The sequence below is a fragment of the Anastrepha obliqua genome, chromosome 3, assembly GCF_027943255.1.
Source record: "Anastrepha obliqua isolate idAnaObli1 chromosome 3, idAnaObli1_1.0, whole genome shotgun sequence".
Taxonomy (NCBI): Eukaryota; Metazoa; Arthropoda; class Insecta; order Diptera; family Tephritidae; genus Anastrepha; species Anastrepha obliqua.
The window spans coordinates 16632385-16652658 of NC_072894.1; the positions used below are offsets into that span (position 1 = coordinate 16632385).

At 37.3% G+C, this 20274-nt stretch overlaps 1 protein-coding gene across 6 annotated transcripts in view; it reads left to right on the top strand.

Moving 5' to 3' along the window:
• Positions 1-20274, top strand: part of LOC129240983 (chromosomal serine/threonine-protein kinase JIL-1) — a 73506-nt gene that overhangs the window by 22582 nt on the left and 30650 nt on the right. For all 6 annotated transcript variants that reach the window (XM_054877080.1, XM_054877083.1, XM_054877081.1 and 3 more), the window contains 2 exons: positions 15831-15899; positions 18291-18424. In XM_054877080.1, coding sequence (XP_054733055.1) covers positions 15831-15899; positions 18291-18424 — 203 coding nt within the window. The remainder of the gene's footprint in view (positions 1-15830; positions 15900-18290; positions 18425-20274) is intronic.

Below are 20274 nucleotides of genomic sequence, written 5' to 3' on the forward strand. Positions count from 1 at the left end.
GTGTTCACTGTTCTTTTTTTGCTATATTTCATTCACGCGATGAAGGTAAATGGGAAATGTACAAATACATACATACATAAATATATTTGCTTAGTAACGCACAGCTTATCATTGGCATGCGCTGATAACACAAGTAAATACAGTGTGTTGTGCCGTTCATTAAAGGTGTTTAAAATTGTGACACATGTCAAGCTGTTTTCTATGTTGCAACCCTAGTTTGGTGGTCAAATGCATGTTTAGGTATTACCCCTTCAAAAACGATACGATTACATAATTATAAACGCACAATTGTCTGACTTCATTATTCTCTTTTATTGTGTTTTAGAGAAAATATTTGTACGTGCACTGTTTGGACAAGTGTGCTGAGAAAAACAAGTTCACCTAACAAGCAACAAAAACAACATCATTCGTTTCAGCTTATCTCAACTATCCGTTTCTGTTTACTTCGTCTTAGCACCTGGCATGCTCTCAAACTGTGTCAACTTTTTTGCTTTTTGAAAATTTTGATTTGCAGCTACATATTTTGGTAAAGTGGGATTTCGGAAAACTTTAAAACAATAAATAGAGAAATGTAAATGAAACAAGAAATAGAAATGTATTTAAAATGTTCAGCCACGTACCTTTTTTCGTGGGAGTAGAGCGGACAGAGAAGAGAGAGAGGGGATTTTGCTTTCCGTACTGGCGGCCCGCTTTGTGCTTCTTATGCGTATTGTCAAACTTGAAGTTGGCTGCAAAACTTTTTTTGATTTATGTTTTCTTCTTTTGTGTGAGAAGGTCCTGAGTTGGTTTCCACTAAAATGGAAGAAATAGAAGACAAACAGGAGAACGCTGGAGAAACACTGTATGTTTTTTGCTAGTAAAGTAGATATGATTAAAAAAATGTATGGAACATGTTTATGGTGAATTATAATTTTATTTTTTTTTTTCAATTTATATGTATGTACATAAAAAATAAAAATAAATAATTGACACATACACTTCTATTAAGGACCTCTTTGTCATCGATGGTAACGCCCTTCATATGGTTTGACAGGAAGCGGAAAAGATGGTAATCGGTCGGTTCAAGCTCCGGAGAATACGGCGCATACTGACGGACCTCCATTCAAACTCTTGGAGTACGGCTTTGACGACTTGTGCAACATGGGGCTTGGCGTTGTCGTGAAAGAGTATAGTGTGACCACGTCGATCAGGTCTTTTCGGTCTAATAGCCTCATTCACGCGGTGTAGCAGAGCAAGTTAGAGCTCCTAGTTGACCGTGGCATGCTTTTCCGGCATTTCCCAGTGCACCATGCTCTTCCAGTCCCACCAAAAATATATCATGATATCTTTGGATGAAGATCCGGCTTGACTCTCGGCTTTGGCGTATCTCCTGGAGCTATCCACGCCTTTATTTGCTTCAGATAGATGTAGATGCACCATTTCTCATTCCTCGTGACGATTCGGTACAAAATGCGCTGTTGCTCGATGGCGGGCGAGATGCTGAAAAGCAATTATTTGAAGGTGACTTTCTTTGTATTTTCGTTGAGCTCGTGTGGCACCCAGGCTCACAATTTTTCGGTAATTCCCACTGCATGAAGGTGATTTAGAATCGTTTTATGATCGCAGTTTATTTTTTTCCCCCTTAATTCACGTTTGGTTTGGCGACTGTCCTCCTTCAAAAGTGATTTCAGACGTTCTTCAACGAATTCAGAAGCCCTTCCCGTGCGGGATGTGCCATCGACGTCAAAGTCGCCATTTTTGAGCTTTGCAAACCATTTCCGTGCTGTAGACTCGTCTATGGCACCTTCTCCATACACGTCGTAAATGCCCCGGGCAGGTGTCGAAAATGTCGATTCTTGCTTCCTGGGTATTCCATTTCTAAGCCTCAAAACTATGTCAATAATAAAAAAATAAAACTCAAAAATACAATTACCTTAATTTTGTAGAGCAGAAAGAACTCTATCGAATGAATACTTACCCTTTGTCAAACAGCAAACAAATCGTTGTAAAATAAAAGGAAACATAAAAAGCTCTACGAACTTATTCCCTAACCCAATATATTATTACAATGTTTTTTTTTCAATTTTCATTCCTAGTGACTTAATTGTGCGAGCACAAGTGTACATATACATACGTATGTGTGTACGTTGGTTTCTTATGTTCAAATGCACTGTTTTCATGAGCGGCCTTCTGTGCTTTATATTATTTGCATTTTCGCATATTCTCTTATACTTTATTTTTATCTCTTTCTCCGCTTTACATACAATTTCTCATTTTATTCTTTTTATTATCTTTTTTCAAGCCCACTCAGCTTTTTCCCCACACTTTTCGCACTTTTGATGTGAATGTGTGCACTTAAATCGTATATTTGTATGTGTGTGTGTTTGTGCCTCTATAGGTATACTTATATATGTAAGTATGTCTGTATACGCACTAGAAGATCGATATGTATGCATCTACAAACCCGTACACATTCTATTTTCATTATCTGTGCTTTTTTATCTCTCTTCTTATTATTTCTATCTATTTTTAATCACTTTGGTATTTTTGTAATTTTCTCAAGTTTTTACACGTTTCGTTGTAGCGTGCGTAATGCATATACATCCATACATATATTGTATATGGGCATGTAAATTGATTTGTGTACGGCTCTCTTATCAATGCAACTCTTCCCTACAATACATTTTAGAGACTGCGGATTTTGTGATTACAACAATGAGCCGTTCTTTAATCAGGAGAAATTACACCATGAAACGTGAAAATTATTGGTTGCTTTGCCTTTTTAGAGCAATGCAATTCACTTACATGTAACTACTATGATAGGAAAAGAGCTTCTCAGTTGAAACTTGAAAACAAAACTCTCATTCGAAATTACTTATAACCTATGGGAAAGGTGGTTTTGTCCGCTACTATTTCTTCATACAAATTGTCAACACAGGAGAATGTGCGCTTAGAAAATCCAGCGACAAGAGGAGAGTACTCAGGTAATCAAGTACTACCCAACTAGAACAAAAATGAGTAGTTTGCTAAGCTCTTTTGTAATTATTCATAATAATAACACAAAAATTTGCATATTTAATACTCAGTTGTCTTGCAGGGATTATGTTGTTGTATGTTGTAATTTTAGTAGACACATGGTTGCAGTATGTATGTACATATGTAATCAAACACAATGTGCCGACTGAATAAACAGGTAGTTTACGAGGTTGGCTATTTATATTCTGGCCTAGCAATGGGAAAATGAACATTGGTGGCTGAAAATCGTTGTTTTTTTTTTCAAAATATTCTTAATAATTAAAACTCTTTTGCATTCGTTTCAACCAATTTTCGTAACACTTTGTCCAGTCGCGTTAAATTTTGTGGGATCCTAATCGAATACATCTGTTTTTAGCAAAAATTTTTTTTTATGCTTGTGCTGTCCCCTCTCCTATGGGTGCTGGCACTAAACTCATTGCTAAAGAGCCTAGAGGAGAGAGGACAACACGTCGTAGCATATGCGGACGATGTTGCAATGGTAGTAAGGGGGAAATTCCCCAATACACTCATAGAAGTCATGCAGGATTTACTAAACATGGTTGAAAACTGGTCAAAAGCAAATGGGCTAAGCGTCAACCCTAATAAAACTGAACTCATCCTATTTACCAGGAAACACAAAATTCCAAATATAACTTCTCCGACTCTAGGTGGAACGGCACTGTCATTTAGTGATGAGGCCCGCTACTTAGGTCTAATAATAGACCGAAAGCTAACATATAAGGCAAATGTCGAAGATAGAGTAAAAAGGGCGACAATAGCACTATACTCTTGTAAACAGCTAATAGGACTAAGTTGGGGTCTCTCCCCATCTATCGTATACTGGCTTTACACGGCAATTGTCAGACCAATCCTAACATACGGCATATTAGTATGGTGGCCAGCTTTAGATAAATTGTACATCAAAAGAAGCATGGCACACGTACAAAGAATGGCCAGTCTTTGCATCTGCGGGGCCCTCAGAACCACACCCACAGATGCACTAAATATTATGCTTAACATTTTACCAATAGAAGAGCAGTACGGTAAGCAAACAGCTGCCAAAGCAACTCTCAGACTAAGAGAAATCGGCCTACTCAGAACGTACCAAAGAGGGCACTCCTCAATTTTAGCACAATTCCCCTGCATTCCCAGCACAACGGATTTCTGTAGGACCAAGGACATCAATTTCGATAAATCCTTTGTCACAGTATTTCCTTCCAAAGAAGAATGGGATAACGGGCTCATTGTCAAGATAAATGACTTAAACATCTACACAGATGGCTCAAAACTGGACAACCAAGTAGGTGGAGGGGTCTACTCCGACAAACTCGGAGTATGCCAATCATTTCGCTTGCCTGATCATTGCAGTGTATTTCAGGCGGAAGTCACTGCCATAAAAGAGGGACGTAAAGAAATAAAAACGAGAGTATTATCCGCAAATGAAGTCTTCATTTACTCGGACAGTCAAGCAGCAATAAAAGCGCTGGAATCAAAAACACACTCGTCAAAAACAGTTCTAGAATGTTTTAAACTACTAGATGTCGTATCTAAGTGCTACAAGGTGCACCTTATCTGGGTACCAGGCCACAGGAACATTGCAGGAAATTGTAAGGCGGATGAATTTGCAAGAACCGGTACAACGCTCGATCTCGAACAGGATAAGGTGCTGATACCCATGCCCATAGCCACTTGTAAATTACTTATAGACAGGGAAACCATCAAAAAGGTAAATACAATCTGGCAAAACCTCACAACATGCGAACTAAGCAGACAGACATGGCCGAACTGGAACAGCGGTCGATCGAAGATCTTGCTAAGATTCAACAGAGAATCTATAAGAAAAATGATAGGTGTTTTAACTGGTCATTGTTTAATAGGCAGCCACGCTAGAAGGTTAGGACTCCCTTACTTCGATTTCTGTAGAAGCTGTCTTAATACAGAAGAAGGGGAAACAGTCAAACACCTTTTATGTGAGTGTGAAAGCCTAGCTATAAGAAGGCTGCGCACTCTTGATACAGCATTTCTAACCGATGTAGCGGACATAGCCCATCTAAAACTAACGAAGCTCTGCTCGTTTATTAAAGCAACCGGATGGTTTGAAAAGGAACACGTAGAGTAAGGATAAGCTCCAGTGGTATCACAATGGACCTGCCGAAGGTCTAAGTGTGTCTTACGACAACCACCCTACCTACCTACCTACCTACAGAACTTTGTAAGATTTCACAACAACAAACTTGGAATCAAATGCCCAACATCACGGCCAAAAATTTTACTTTTCGCTTTCTCCTCGCGAATACGTGAATTCGACGCATATTCATGAATACAAGTAGGACTTTCATTTGTGATTTTTATATTCTAAACCGAGAAACGACTGATGTTTATTGCTCATATATTCATACGCACCTAATTGGGATGTATGTACATCTTTTATTAGATGTTCGGCCGAGCGTCTCTACCGATTTGTAGTGTGCGACTTATTGGTTAACTTTAAACTTACAAATGATAGAACCGATAACTTTATCACGATTCCGAACGGCAGACGGTTTTTATGAGAGCTTTTTTCATAGCGTACTAAGCTGCTTAGCATTGTCTTCTGCTGAGGGGCGACTGCGATAGAAGAAAACTTTTCTACGATTTGATGTTTCGTGGCACAAACTTCACAATGAGTTTTATCCCGAACCCTCTGAATGCTACGCACGTACAAATCCACTCGACGGCGTAGCACAGCAGTGAAAATCTGGCTTGTCGTCAATAGATGATCTCACTAGAAACGCCTTGTTTAAAAAGCTACTTATACCTTGGAATGCTCCTTTTATGAAATTTTTTTTGTATTATTTTTTTGTACCAATGACACATCCATAACGTCTGAGTGAATGAGTGTTAAAGAGGCAATGGGAGAGATAAACGTGTAATCGTTAGGTGCATGAACTTCGGCAGGGCCATCGAACATGCATTTAATTTTTAAATTTCGCTTAAAATTAAAAAAAAAAAGTGTGATGTATTTGCCAAATGAAGTAATAAAAGAAAAGTGTTTGTGACTAAAACGAGTGTTTTTTATAAAGTTAAGTGGCATTTTGTTTTGCAACGCAATTTCGTTTGCGATGTGCTTATTGCTTAATATAAATAAATAAAATTTTAATAGATTTTTTGTTTTTTTTTATACAATACTGAAGTCAAATTTTGAATTTCATCATAAAATAAATACCACGTGCTTTTAATTTTAAATAAAACCAAATCTTATTTATGCTTATATGAACTTCTACAAGTCGAATTTTATGGAGAAAATAAATTAAACAAGTTTGTTTGAAGCGAAATAAGTATAAACAACATTCATCTTTGCCAACTGATGTTGATTAATGTTTTTATAAAAATACCCAGCAGAGAAATTTACTAATAAAATTCGCCACAATATTGACAAAGGGATTTTCAATTGCAGTGAACAGCGAGGAATCGATTGATTTGAATCGATTCAATTGAAATTGATTGATTTTCATTACAAGCGTAAACTTTAATAAACCTAAATAAAAACTTTTATGACTTTATTGAAAAATCCGTTATTACCTAATTCAATTTTTTATGCATGTAGATCTGCCACGAATGCGTGTATGGATTATTTAACTATTAACACTTTACGGCTATGTTAAATTTGGACATGGGTGTCTTATTGGTCCGTATTAATTTCTCTCGAAAGAGAAGTGATGCATAGGATTATGAAGGATAAACAAGATTTATTAATTCTATAAATAAATACAGTAAAAAATAAGTATGATTCCTTGTTGAGATAGCTGAGAGCAGACATACGACCGAAATGGTAAATATGCTTTGGTAGCCGAGAGTAGACATACGATCGCCAACGGTTAATATGTATCGATGAGCACAAACTACAATAAGCGTCAAACTTAGAAATAGTTGAAGGCTCGGTTGGATGCGGTTAGATAAATAAAACGTTGCTAAAGCAGATTAAATTTTCTTTAAAAATATATTTTCCGAAGATATATAATGGGCGCATGCACCCTTTTTGGGTGTTTAGCCGAGCTCCTCCTCCTATTTGTGGTATGCGTCTTGATGTTGTTTCACAAATGGAGGAACCTACAGTCGCAAGCCGACTCCGAACGGCAGATATTTTTATGAGGAGCTTTTTCAGGGCAGCAATGCACTCGGAGGTTTGCTATTGCCTGCCGAGAGGCAAGCGCTATTAGAAAAAGGTTTTTCTTCATTTTCGTGTTTCACCGAGATTCGAACTTACGTTCTCTCTGAACTCCGAATGGTAGTCACGCACCAACCTATTCGGCTATGGCGGCCGAAGAGATAGTGAAGTTTAAATTTGAAAGTCGCCTTTCAATTTTATCACAGTTACAGTAGAAGTCAAAACAAATTAAGAAAAAATGTAAAACTGCGATGTATTTATCAATGGTGAGGCCTGCAGTATACTATAGATGATGTTAGCAAATAACGAAGAGGACTTGAAACATTTCGAAAGTACATTACTGAAAAAAATACATGGACCCATAAAGGAGAATAACAAATGGAGGAGGGGAAATAGCGTAGAGATTGAAGTTTTTTGTTTTTGTTTTGTAAAATTTTAATTTTATTTATTTATTTATTTTGAAATTGTGTAGAAAAATTACTGACTAAACATTTCTCATAAAAGTCATACTTCAGCGAAATACAATAAGTGAGGAATGAGAAACTCATGTCAGTAGTTCCTTATTTTCCTGCAGGGCGTAATAATGTGAAATTGTTATGGTCGATCTAGTTGTTCGTATAACTACATATACAATATTTAGAAAATATCTGTGGTTCAATAACCGCAGGCAATTATTGTAGTCAGCCACCATTATTTCCCAAGTTATCACAACAAATACGCATTTTAATTCACCGTAATAATTTGATTTTGTTGCTGGACTTACGTTTTAGTGGCGCGGTGAGTGATGAGTGCGCCCGTGTTGTCACAGTAAAGTGATTGTATGGCTTAAGGAGTATTTTTGACTTTGCTCTCTGTACCTAACTGGAGAGTAATTTTGCAAATGTATAATAATAAATGCTTTCGTTTGTATGCCTATGCGTGTACATATCCAACACATTTGTGCGCGTAGACACGTGCTTCATACATACATATTCTGTTAGGTTATGCATTTATGTATGTGTATATATTCACTATTTATTTTGAACTAGCAATTTTAGAAAAAAGCTTAGTCAAACTTAACTTCATTATGTATATATTAATGTATGCGCATTAATAACACGGTGATTTTTTCTTTGAATGTTTAATACCTAAAAGGCTCTTTAAATTTTTGTGCATTAAAATCCGGTTTCTTTACGTCAGCAAATTATTTGAGGTTAAGTTAATTTCAGAAACTATTAAAATAATAAAATTTCGAAAAATTAATAAAAAAATTAAATAATTAATAATTGGCTGATGTAAAAAAACATTTTGACTTTTTTTAGGTATCGATGTTCTTTTTAATACATTATGTGGCATCTATTATTAAAAATTGTACATTAATATGTATGTATGCATGTATTTACGAGTTTATTGATCCATGAAATTCTGATCATCTGCAAATCATTAGATATGAGAAATGGGGGCAAAAGCCAAATTCCTGGTAAATGGGCAAATTGATTAAAAATGGGTCAATATTTAAATGTTTAAAAATTAATGAATTTCGAAACATAACAGAAAAATGGCAGAATCCAATTTTAAAAACTTGTATTTATAATTACGCCTGATTTGGGTTTTTATATGGGTAAATAAATAAATACCTGAACAGCATAAACAGCATAACTCGCATATAACTGTACTTTTCAAAAGAGAAAACAAGGTGTATTTTTGATATAAATTAAGCGAAATTACTGAAATATGCTACAAATAATGAAAATAAAAAATTTAAAAATATAATGTAAGTAAAATTTTGAAAAAAATGGGCTATGCCTACACCCACTTTTGGGTAGTATCTAAATAAAACTCGTCCAAGCTTGCCGCATATATGTATTGCTCCCCACCTTATTTAGCTCCTGCCTAAATATTATTGAGATCAGATGAAACCACGTGCACTTTTTTATTTGTTAAGACTAAAATGTGTGCAGGTATTTAAAATTTTGCCCAGACCGAATGTAACACTTTCTAAATGCTCTGTTAGCCAAGACTTTCTTAGAAGTTTATAAGTTGTTACTCAACACGTCGACCCGATTGCACGAGCTATATTAGCATTTTAACAGGGTTTGCATTAACTACTTAATAGCAGTAATATAATATTACCGAAACCATTGCTCTCCGTTCGCTACTATACGGACATACTAATTTGTCGGTTATATTTTCAGTTTAACATCGCAAAGCCGCATAAAAAATGCATCTAACAAAACAAAAACGAACGCAGCTCAAGTAGCAGCCATGAGAGTAGCAGCACTAGCTGGAGAACACATGAATATTTTACTACTGCTCCAACTACAGAGAGTACTGACAATTCTTTTTTTTTTATTATTACTCTGAGTTACTAGCAACAACGAGCGGAGTAAAACAAATAATCGCGCGTTTTGCGTAACCTGGTCCACTACTCATCTGTTCAAGTTTAGAGTAGTAGCGAGAGTAAAAATGAAAATTAAGAAGTTGAGGAGCAATTTCAATCCCTGTTTTTTATTGTATTACAATGTTTTCTTTTACTTGCTTGTTTATGGTACTTCATTTTCATATTCGACAGTTTTCTTTGATGCGTTGCTTTTTTATATATGAACAAAAAATCTATTTGTATTGTATATTTGGAGGAATTTTATTCGAAATAGATAATAAAACGGTACGGCAACATAATTCTCTCACTGCTCTCAATTTATGTAAAATAAAGGGTATTTCAAAAGTGGCGCCTAAATGTCAGTAGTAAATAATTCCTAGACGTATCTTTATTAATTCCTATTATAGATGTAACTTTTTTATGCCATCTTTGACATATGTCAAGTCGACTGAAGTACAATTCTACACGATTGGAGCAAAGTTTTAAAATTATTGAAATTTATTATGAAAATAGTCGATCTTTAAAAACAACATATCGCAAAACTCGTGATTGCCTAGGCTCGGACGGAACCGTAAATGTATTTGAACTGATTGTTAATTTTCAGAATCTAATACGAGAACCGAAGAGGATCAAGGCAACGAGAAATTGAAGCATATTTCTAATATTAATAATACCCACGCCCAAATTAAATTTCACTTAATTGTGCGCGCTTATAAAAAGTTCGGTCCGGGCCGAAAATTGCACTTCTTTACTTATTTCGCGGCCGTCTTAGTCGAACTGGCTGGTGCGTGACTACTATTCTGTAGTGACCGGAATATCGAATCCGGCCATGAAATACCAAATAATATAACAAGTTTTTTGATATAGTTTTCGACCCTAGGCAGGCAATGGCGAACCTGCGGCTGTATATCTGCCATGAAAAAGCTCCTCATGAAACAAAACAAACCACACAATTATAGGCCCCCCCATTTGTGGAACAACACCGTGCGTGCACCACAAATCCGAGGAAGAGCTCGGCCAAACAGCCAACAAGCGGCGCAAGCACCTATTTCATGTGTATTTATACAAATTTAAATTAAAAATCTCCCCTAGACTGCTCTAATAAAAGCGTGCAACTGCACCATCACCACCACCACTCGACTTGCCTCGTTCGTTTCTATGGCACATTGACTTCTATGTGTTTCCGTGCTAATAACCTTTGTGCGAAGCAACTTTTGGAATGCATGCGACGACGACTTTTGCTTGTCCTGCCACACTTTACTACTTGTGCCCCTTCAATGTGGTTGTCCCAAGGCTGTTTCTTCAACGAATTCCTGGCCATGAGTATTACCTTGTACAGCTGCAAGTACAATTTACAATACAAAATTTCATTTAAATTTGTTCTTTTTTGGTTTCATAGTAATTCTGGTTACTGTTCGCAGTGTAAAGAAATTATGGGCTTTCTCATTGGCTGGCCTCTTCCACAACCGCATTTTCCTTTCTACCACTGGCATAGTAGCCTAATCGTAAATTGTATAATAGTAAAAGTAATGGTAACAAGCGTTTCGTGCTGAAAGTTTTTCCACCAGCTTCTTTTAGTCCACTGGGACAAGTAACGTGGGTTGGTTGTGTGTGCTTCAATAAAATCTCTTTGCCTTTAGTTCGTATTAAAATTTGCAGTCTTTACACTCACAAGTTGAATGTCACTTGCAGACAGTGTCCTTGAGTCATTGTCACGCACTGTTGTTATTTATGTCAATTGACGAACAGAAAACCTCCAATGCATGACAACAACACAATTGTTAGAGAGAAATATGATTCGTGTGGCTGACTCCTTTTGTACTCGTACCTGTTGACGGCCCACTCGTTTGATGAAATGAGTTGCCTTGTTGTGACCTTGAGCTGTGTGTGGCTGCAGACGATAATAAATAAATAAATACTGTATGTGCATATGAGCTTGTCAGCTCATCTATATACATATTTGCCGTGTTCGCCCCCAGGTCTTGGTAGATTGGTACTGTGAAAAATACTAAATAAAACACGCTATTTTCGTCCCGAGTTCAAACAGTATCGGCGTTCAGATTCTTACTGCATTTTAAATCGTAATAAAAAGATAATACAAGGTATGAGTTTAGCTTTTTACTGTGTTGAGCTTTTCTCTCTCATTAAATAACGGATGTTTCTAAGTAAATATGAGAGTAGTAATTTGTTGGTATTTAATTTTTGACAGGGACATATTCCAAATATTCATCAAAAATAATCACAATCGAGTTTTAACTACTTATAGATGCTAATAAAAAAGCAACAACAACAAAAGATCAACTCAGTTTTATACACCCGGTGCAGTAGCTAATTTTTATAAATCTGGTGCTTTTGTAATTTTCGTAGTAATTCGAATGAAGCAAAGAAATGAGTTGGTGGCTCCAGGAGATACGTCAAAGCCGAAAATCAAGCCGGTTCTTCATCCCACGAAGATCATGATATGTGTTTGTTGGGACTGTGAGGGCATGGTGCTCGAAGAGAATGATACGGTCAACACGGAGCTCTACCTTGCCCAGCTATACCGCGTGAATGAGGCTATTCGACTGAAAAGACCTGATCGACACTACAGGGTTTGATTGAAAAGTAATGAGCCTTCCCGCGCTGAGCGTCTGCCAAGCGATCAACCGAATCGGCTGGTGGGGGAAAATGATCGTTGGACCTTCCCCTTCCATTAGAAACCCAGTTCGCTGGCAACAGCGGTGCAGTCAACATCGCTCCGCGCGTGAAAGCTATTTTAAAAGTATGTTAGGATTTTGCAGTGGCGAAAATGCAGCGATCGTTGGAGCAACGTTACTCGATCAAATTTTGCGTAAAGCTACACAGTTTGTACCTCCAGGAAGCACTGTAAACGCGGCATTTTATAAAGAAGTGCTCCTTTGGCTGAAAAACCGCGTCGCACGGGTTCGGCCCGACCTCGTCAATAATTGGACCCTTCATCACAACAATGCGCTGGCGCACACCGCCTTCCTCTGCACCTCTGCATTAGCCAAGATGAGGGTTCCGGTGCTTCCCCACCCTCCCTACAGCCCAGACCTGTCCCCTCCGTAATTCTTCTTGTTCCCACGCCTGAAAAGAAAGCTGAAGGGGAGGCGTTTCGACTCCATCGAGGCGATCCAAAAAACTGTGACAGCCAAATTGAACGCGATTCTGGCGTATGAGTTTAAAAAATGTTTCCTGCAGTGTAAGGACAGCTACCAGCGGTGTATTGACGCTCAAGGGTCCTATTTTGAAGAATATTTGTTGTATAAGCCAAAAGATTTAATAAAACTGCTTAAAAAAAATAAGGCTCCTTACTTTTCAATCGAACCCTGTATACTCCTTCACGACAACGCCAGGTACCATGTTGCACAAGTCATCACTCCAAGAGCTCGAAAGGGAGTTTCTTCAGCGTACACCGTATTCTCCGAACCTTGCATCGAACGATTACCATATTTTCCGCTCACTGTCAAACCAAATGAAGGGCGTTACTTCCGATAACAAAGAGGTCTTTAAAAACTGGCTCAACAACTTCTTTGACACCAGACCAGACGATTTTTGGCGGAAGGGCATCAACAAATTGGTCGAGAGAAGGCGAATATAAAGGGTTTTCCAATAAGAGGTGTTATTTTGATGTTCAAAGAAAAATGCTATTTTTTAATATAAATGATCCGATGTTTATTTCATTATAAAGAGGAAGGTATGCCGTTAATAGTGGAAAATAATATCAGGAAAATGACCACCACGACCACGCTTACAGGGCAATATCCTTTTCATGAAATTTTCCAAAACCGAATTGCAAAGTGGCTGCCCTATGTCCTCGATAGCCTCACGAATTCCATCTTTGAGGTCTTGAATCGACCCCGGGCTGTTGGTGTAGACTTTCTCAATCACGTGGCCCCAAAGAAAAAAGCCACTAGGTGTTAAATCACAAAATGTTGGGGGCCAATTGTGATCAGCTCTTCGAGAGATAACACGGTCCGGAAACTTTTCCCGTAAAAGATCAATCGTTTCGTGGTTGTGTGGCACGTAGCGGCGTCTTGTTGAAAATAAACATTGTCCAGATCAATACCATCCAATTCCGGCCATAAAAAATTGTTAATCATCCCTCGATAGCCTTTTATATATTTAAATAGCACCTGTTATTGGAAAACCCTTTATAATTGATATAATTATTGTTTTTGTGTAAATAAAAATCTTCGATAAAAACGCCACGAACTTATTCCGCAACCCAATAATTTGCCTCCGTGTTTTGGAAACAAGTCATTTTTTCAGACGTAAATTCTGTATTTTTGGAATAAGAGGTCGTCAAATTGTTTGGCGCAAATCAAGCACTGCGCTAGAGAAGCAGAATCCGCAGAAGCGGCAGGTAGTGTGGGTCAGTTAGAACTTATTCAATCGACAATCGATAGATGGAGGTATTTGAACATTTTCAAAAGGAATTTGCAAAAAGCGTGCCGAAAATCTTGGCTTATCAAACACATTTTGGTTACAGCAAGATAACAACGCAAAAGACACATCCGAGATCGTTAAGCTTTGGCTCTCGTACAACGGCCCTAAACAGCTTAAAATAACCCCACTGTCGCCCGATCGCAATCCTATTGAGCATCTGTGGGATCTGTAAAAAAAAAGAATTCGACAGCGTGCAGTGACAAGTAAGGTGGCTTTGCGAAGTGTTTTGCATACAGAGTGGGCGAAGATTACAACTGAGGAAAAGAGAGAGTAAACTTAATGCCAAGTAGATTGAGTGAAGTCCTACTACATCATAGCTATCCAATAAAATATTATTAATTTTCTTTTTTTTTAATATTGTTTATAAAGCTTTTTTCATATGCTTTAAAATAGTACACAGACCTTCTGGTTGCTCCATTTGGATGATGCTGCATTTACTTCCCGTTGTGTAAACAATGAAGTCAGGAATCCTACTATTTTCCTTTGCTTCTGTAACTTAAGGGTATAATGAAAGAATAAATAAAAAAATATGTTTTTAACTACAAATTTATATGCATTGAGTTTTTTATAACAAAACTATTTGAGGATCTCTTTAGCTCGCGCGTTCCCACGACAGTCAGTTCTACGGTACCGGAACCACCCGGATTTATAGCCGGTCAAGGACTGTCGACTGTCTTTCCCCGTTCATGTATAGGAAATGTTTTTGTTGCTACAACAACAACATCTAAATGGTTATCTTTATTTAGGTAAAATGCGGTACGTTCTTTTGAAGGACCAACTAAATATTAAATATTGGCTCTTGAGGTGGCAACGCCAGCTGCTCTAATTCTTAGCGAGCTATTGATCCAACTTCATATACGTATTCAGGCTGTTCAAAGCATTTTATTCAATTACTAGCGGGCCCGACAGACTTCGTTCTGTCAAATAGATTTTGAATGTACCAGTTTATATTTCTACCTTAAGACGTTTTTAGTCTGCTGACCCTCACACACCGCCCTATCATCTTGGTGACGGTTCTGTTCAGGAGAATTAAAGAAAAGGGTCAGCTCGGGTGGCCTAAGTATCTTTGCTTCCATGAACTTTGGTCACCCTTTTGGGACCCACTAAAAACCCGACTGATGTTTGCCAGAGGGCTTCAAACTAAGAGGGAAACTTAAAGTTCAAACCTGATTGCAAAATAGTCTAAAGGAATAGTGGGAACCTAAAGGTGACAAATATTTATAAAGTGGGTGCTTCAATGACAAAACATAGAGATAATTTATTATTTATTATTATTATTAACATAGGGTTAATAACCGATATAATAAAGAATAATGAAATAAAACGTATATATAAATATTTTCAGTAATCGCTTTATTGTAAATCAAGTGACTCATTCGTTTTTTGGTATTCTTAAAATATGTTTGAATTTGTTCAGCCCTGCATGATTATTCTTAGAATTTACTTAACTAATTTTATTTATTATTTGTGAATGGAATCATTCCTTAACTCGTTCTGAAACTAAAACAAAAAAAAGAATATTATCACTTTTGTGTGAACGCTATAGATCCTCCAACGCGAACGCGAACGCGCACATCCACATGAACGCGAAATATTTGTATGGGAAAAAGCAAAGGGCTGTTTTAGGGTTTTCCCGGAAATTATTCGAATTTTTCTCGCCGTATAAACCATCCTTGGACTTCAAGGAACATTTTAAAAAAATAATTGTTAAGATTGGTCAGCGCGTTATTGAGTTATGCGCTTACCAACACATTTTGCGATTCATTTTTATATTATAGATTTGCTGTAATTAAGTTATAAAGTTAGCTTTTGCGTACTTGCATAATGAATTTAATGCATTTCCTTTGATAATACAGATTTTGTTTTTCTATGTTCCCATAGGTACAGCAATGGAAGAGGAAAAAGTGAATTTATCACATTTCAAGCTGATACGTGTACTTGGAACGGGGGGTAAGTATTTATAGCTCGATACCGTATGCGCATAAGTGTGTTGAAAATATAGGCAAGTGTCTTAAAAATACACATAAAATAAATAAAATATTTTCGCTTACAGTGGGCGTTGTGGGTACTTCATTTTCAGCCGACTTATGATTTAAAAATAAACGTATACAGGGTTGCCCATATTCGACGGACCCGACGGATTTCGATGACTCTTTGGGCCCATTTCAATCGACGAGGCTTGTCCGCAGGCAACAATCTTTGCGTCAATTGAATCTTATACGGGAATAAATGTAAATCAATGCGGATAATTCGTTGTAAAGTGGTCCGAGCAATGCCCAACTGCTGAGAACGGCGATTTTGGGATGTCCTTGGCGCCGCCTTGGTCGGTTTTGATTTGGCCTCATTGGATTAGAAAGAGCATCACCAGTCGAAAACCTTTCGTACAAACTTTTAATGGTGTTCTTAGAAGGCGCACTTTTCACATTATTTAATTTTTTATACGCACGTTGAATTTTCACAATTGACTTCTTTTGTTGAATGTAAATTTCAACAATTTGGGAGCGCTCGCGTGGCGTGTACTGTGTCATGGTGAAAATCTGCTTGGACTGACGCTTCCAACGCGGTATGACATTAAGCTATCTGACGTCTTTGTCAAAAGATACGTCGAATATTGGCAACCCTGTATATTTTTAATTTTTTTTTTCTATTAATTTTTTTAAATTTTAAACATTTTTTTTTTTTTTTAAACGAATGTCATGCTTAAAATTAAAACTGAAACAATTTTTTTTTTCTTAATTTTTTGTCTTAATTTTTTTTTAATTAAAAACAATTTTTTTTTAATTAAAAACAATTTTTTTTTAATTAAAAACAATTTTTTTTTATTTTTTTTTTAAATTAAAAAAAAATTTTTTTTAATTTTGTTGCCAGTTGAAGATTTGCGTTTTGATAATTGATCTCAATTAATTCGGCACTTCTAAAATTCCGGTAACTTTACTTGAAAATTTGCTTAAATTTCCATATCGGAATGAATGAATATGAATATTAAATTGTCCGTTCCTGGACTTTGTTTCGTATATCTATAAAATGTTAATAATTAATACAAAGAAAAGGCTATTTTGTTTTTTGGAAAATTTTAGTAAAACAACTTTTAGACTGAGGTATTTATTTACAAAAAAGTTCAAATTTAAGCAAATTTTCAAATACCGTTATATCGAAAACTGGAACGAATTAAGTAAGGCTATCAAAACCTTTGCCCAAACAAAGTTTAAAATCCGAGCAAAGTGTCACATACATATAAAGGGTGCTTAAGTTTCAAGGGCCGGTGTTGATTTTGAATAAAATACAATTTTTTTAGGAAATTATTGTCATTTCTCTTTATTATGATAACAACATGCTCAATTATGTATGGAACAAAATATCGGCCAAATGGCCGCCGCGGCCTCGCTGACACACCTCCATCCGATGGTCCAAATTTTCGATGACGCTGGGGCATAATTGAGGTTCTATGCCGTTAATGTGCCGAATTATCTCATTCTTTAGCTCTTGAATTGTTGCTGGCTTATCGACGTACACTTTTTCTTTCAAATAACCCCAAAGAAAGAAGTCCGACGGTGTGGAATCACATGATCTTGGCGGCCAATTGACATCGCCGCGACGTGAGATTATTCGGCCATCAAATTTTTCGCGCAAAAGAGCCATTGTTTCGTTAGCTGTGTGACAAGTGGCACCGTCCTGTTGAAACCACATATCGTCCACATCCATATCTTCCAATTCGGACCATAAAAAGTTCTTTATCATCTCACGATGGCGAACACTATTCACAGTAACTGCCTGACCGGTCTCATTTTGGAAAAATACGGCCCAATGATGCCACCGGCCTATAAACCGCACCAAACAGTCCCTCTTTTAGGGTACATTGGTTTTTCGGCAATCACTCTTGGATTATCATTCGCCTAAATGCGCCAATTCTGCTGATTGACGAATCCACTGAGGTGAAAATGTGCCTCATCACTGAACATGATTTTCTTCACGAAATGCGCGATATGTATTTTGATTTGAATGCCCGTTTTCATAATAAGCCTGAATAACTTTAACGCGTTGCTCGATTGTGTATCTTTCCTTGGTTCAAATTGAAAAATGTCAAATAAAATGCAGAAAAAAACTTGACGTTTAGGTGTAGTTCACATTCAACACCGGCCCTTGAAATTTAACCACCCTTTAGTAAATCAATATGCCCACATTTTCGGTGTGTTTACACATACATACATACATACATACACAACAAACACAAACTTATTTGCGCATTGCATATTGTATGTGTATGTATGATATTCTACGTATGCATGTGGGTTAATAAATACGTGTGTCTCATTAATGGAAATTTTATATTTTCTCTTTCAGCCTATGGCAAGGTTTTTCTGGTGCGTAAGATTGGCGGCGATGATGACATGACGTTGTACGCCATGAAGGTGTTAAAGAAGGACACTGTGGTGCAAAAGAAGAAGACAGCCGAGCACACCACAACCGAACGACAAGTGAGTGTATTGTACCTAGGCATAAGCTGCTCATGTATTAACGATATTTGAGTGCAACATCAAACTAGTTTTGTGGCAAAATTGTTGGGGAAAAGTGAGATCGGTAAATAAGGATAAATTTTTGCTAGGCGTGGCATTTACGGGGCATACAGACAAATGCGGTATACATAATGATGGAAAATAAAGAGTGATCAATTTAGAGGTATCGGATTTTAAATTGAAATAAAACAACGAAAATTCCAATTGGTTGGAAAATATTTCATATTTCCGTGTAGAACCATTCCTGCCATTTATTTTTAGTTTGTTTAGGAATAATCCCTTTCAAATGTTGGCTGCAACTGCGCCGGTAAACAACAATTTTGAATGACTCTTGACTCCCTGGAGGAGGTCAATCGGTATCTCGTGAATAACTTAAGTAATGTTGGCTTCCAATGCCTCAATCGAAGCTGGTTTATCCACAAAGCGGTTAGACTTCACAAATAAAAGTCCAAATATGTTACAGTCTCTTTCAGAAAAAAAGAACCGCGATTATTCATGAAGTATAAAATATATACATGAAAATTTTTTACATAAAAGTAGGTACGAGTTGCAATTACTCAATAAGCCGTGTAGTCTCCATAGTTGTCGAGTACAGCCTGACATCTTGTCGGAATGCTTCGAACCAGCTTTTCTGCGCAGCTCGTCGACAAAGAAGACCAGATTTTGCGAACTTGACGCAGAAGTTGCTTTAAATCATGTATTGGCCTTCCGGCAAGATGCGTTTTCATAGTTCCCCACATATTTTCAATGGGGTTGGCGTCTGGGGACTGGGAAGGCCAGCCCAATACTGTGACGCCATTTTCTTGTTGTGTTGTTTGTCAATATGTTTTTCTTAGAGTAGTGGTTTTGACGATGTGGGACGGTAGGATATGTTCGCCTTCTTCAATCGACGTTCGATGGTGTTGATATTCACATCTATTCCCTTTTTAGCAAGAACTGATCGTGCTTGGCGTAGTCACAAAGAAGAGTCCCATCACTTTATCCTGCTTTTTTGTCGTAACTCGCTTCAAGCCGCGCTCGGAAAAGTCATCAACATTTTTGTGCACCTTATACCACTGATTCCACATCACAACAAATTTTTTTGATTTTTTTTAATCACTTTTGCAGCCGCGACGTAAGATAATTTCGGCCCTTTCGAATGCTTGCATAAAAATACCGCCTCGAAACGCGATAGCGATAGCGTTCGTCATTCAGTGTTACATTGGCGCCAGCCTCGTCCTTGAAGAAATATGAGCCGATGATTCCTCCAGCCCATAGGCCGCACTAAACGGGTATTTTCAATGGATGTAATGGCTGTTCTTGAATGGCTTTGGGTTGCTGCTCTTCAGCCCAAATATAACAATTTTTTTTTTATTGACGTAGCCATTAAGCCAAAAATGGGTCCCATACCTATACACTAGGGCGGGTCGATTTAAAAATCGCTCATTGCTCTGTGAAAATCGTATTCTAGGGATCAAAATAAGAAACTTTGCCGAAGGAACCATACCTCTAAAACGAATTCTGATGTCGCCCAATTTGGGTCGCACGAAAAATTCCACTTTGATCCATTTAGAGTGCTCCAATCGAGTCCAAATGTATGACCGACCCACACTAACTTTGGACGGCCGATCCACCCATGCCAGTGGCATACCCCCTGGAACTCCCCTGGGGGGTTCCCCATACAATCATTTCAAAATATCACCATTTTTGGCCTTTACATGAGAAAAGAAACTAAAAAGTTCGACCCAAATTGGGGGACATCAGAATTCGTTTTTTTTTTATTAGTTGACGCCAAATCAAACAATAATCGTCGCATCTTGAACTTGCTCTAG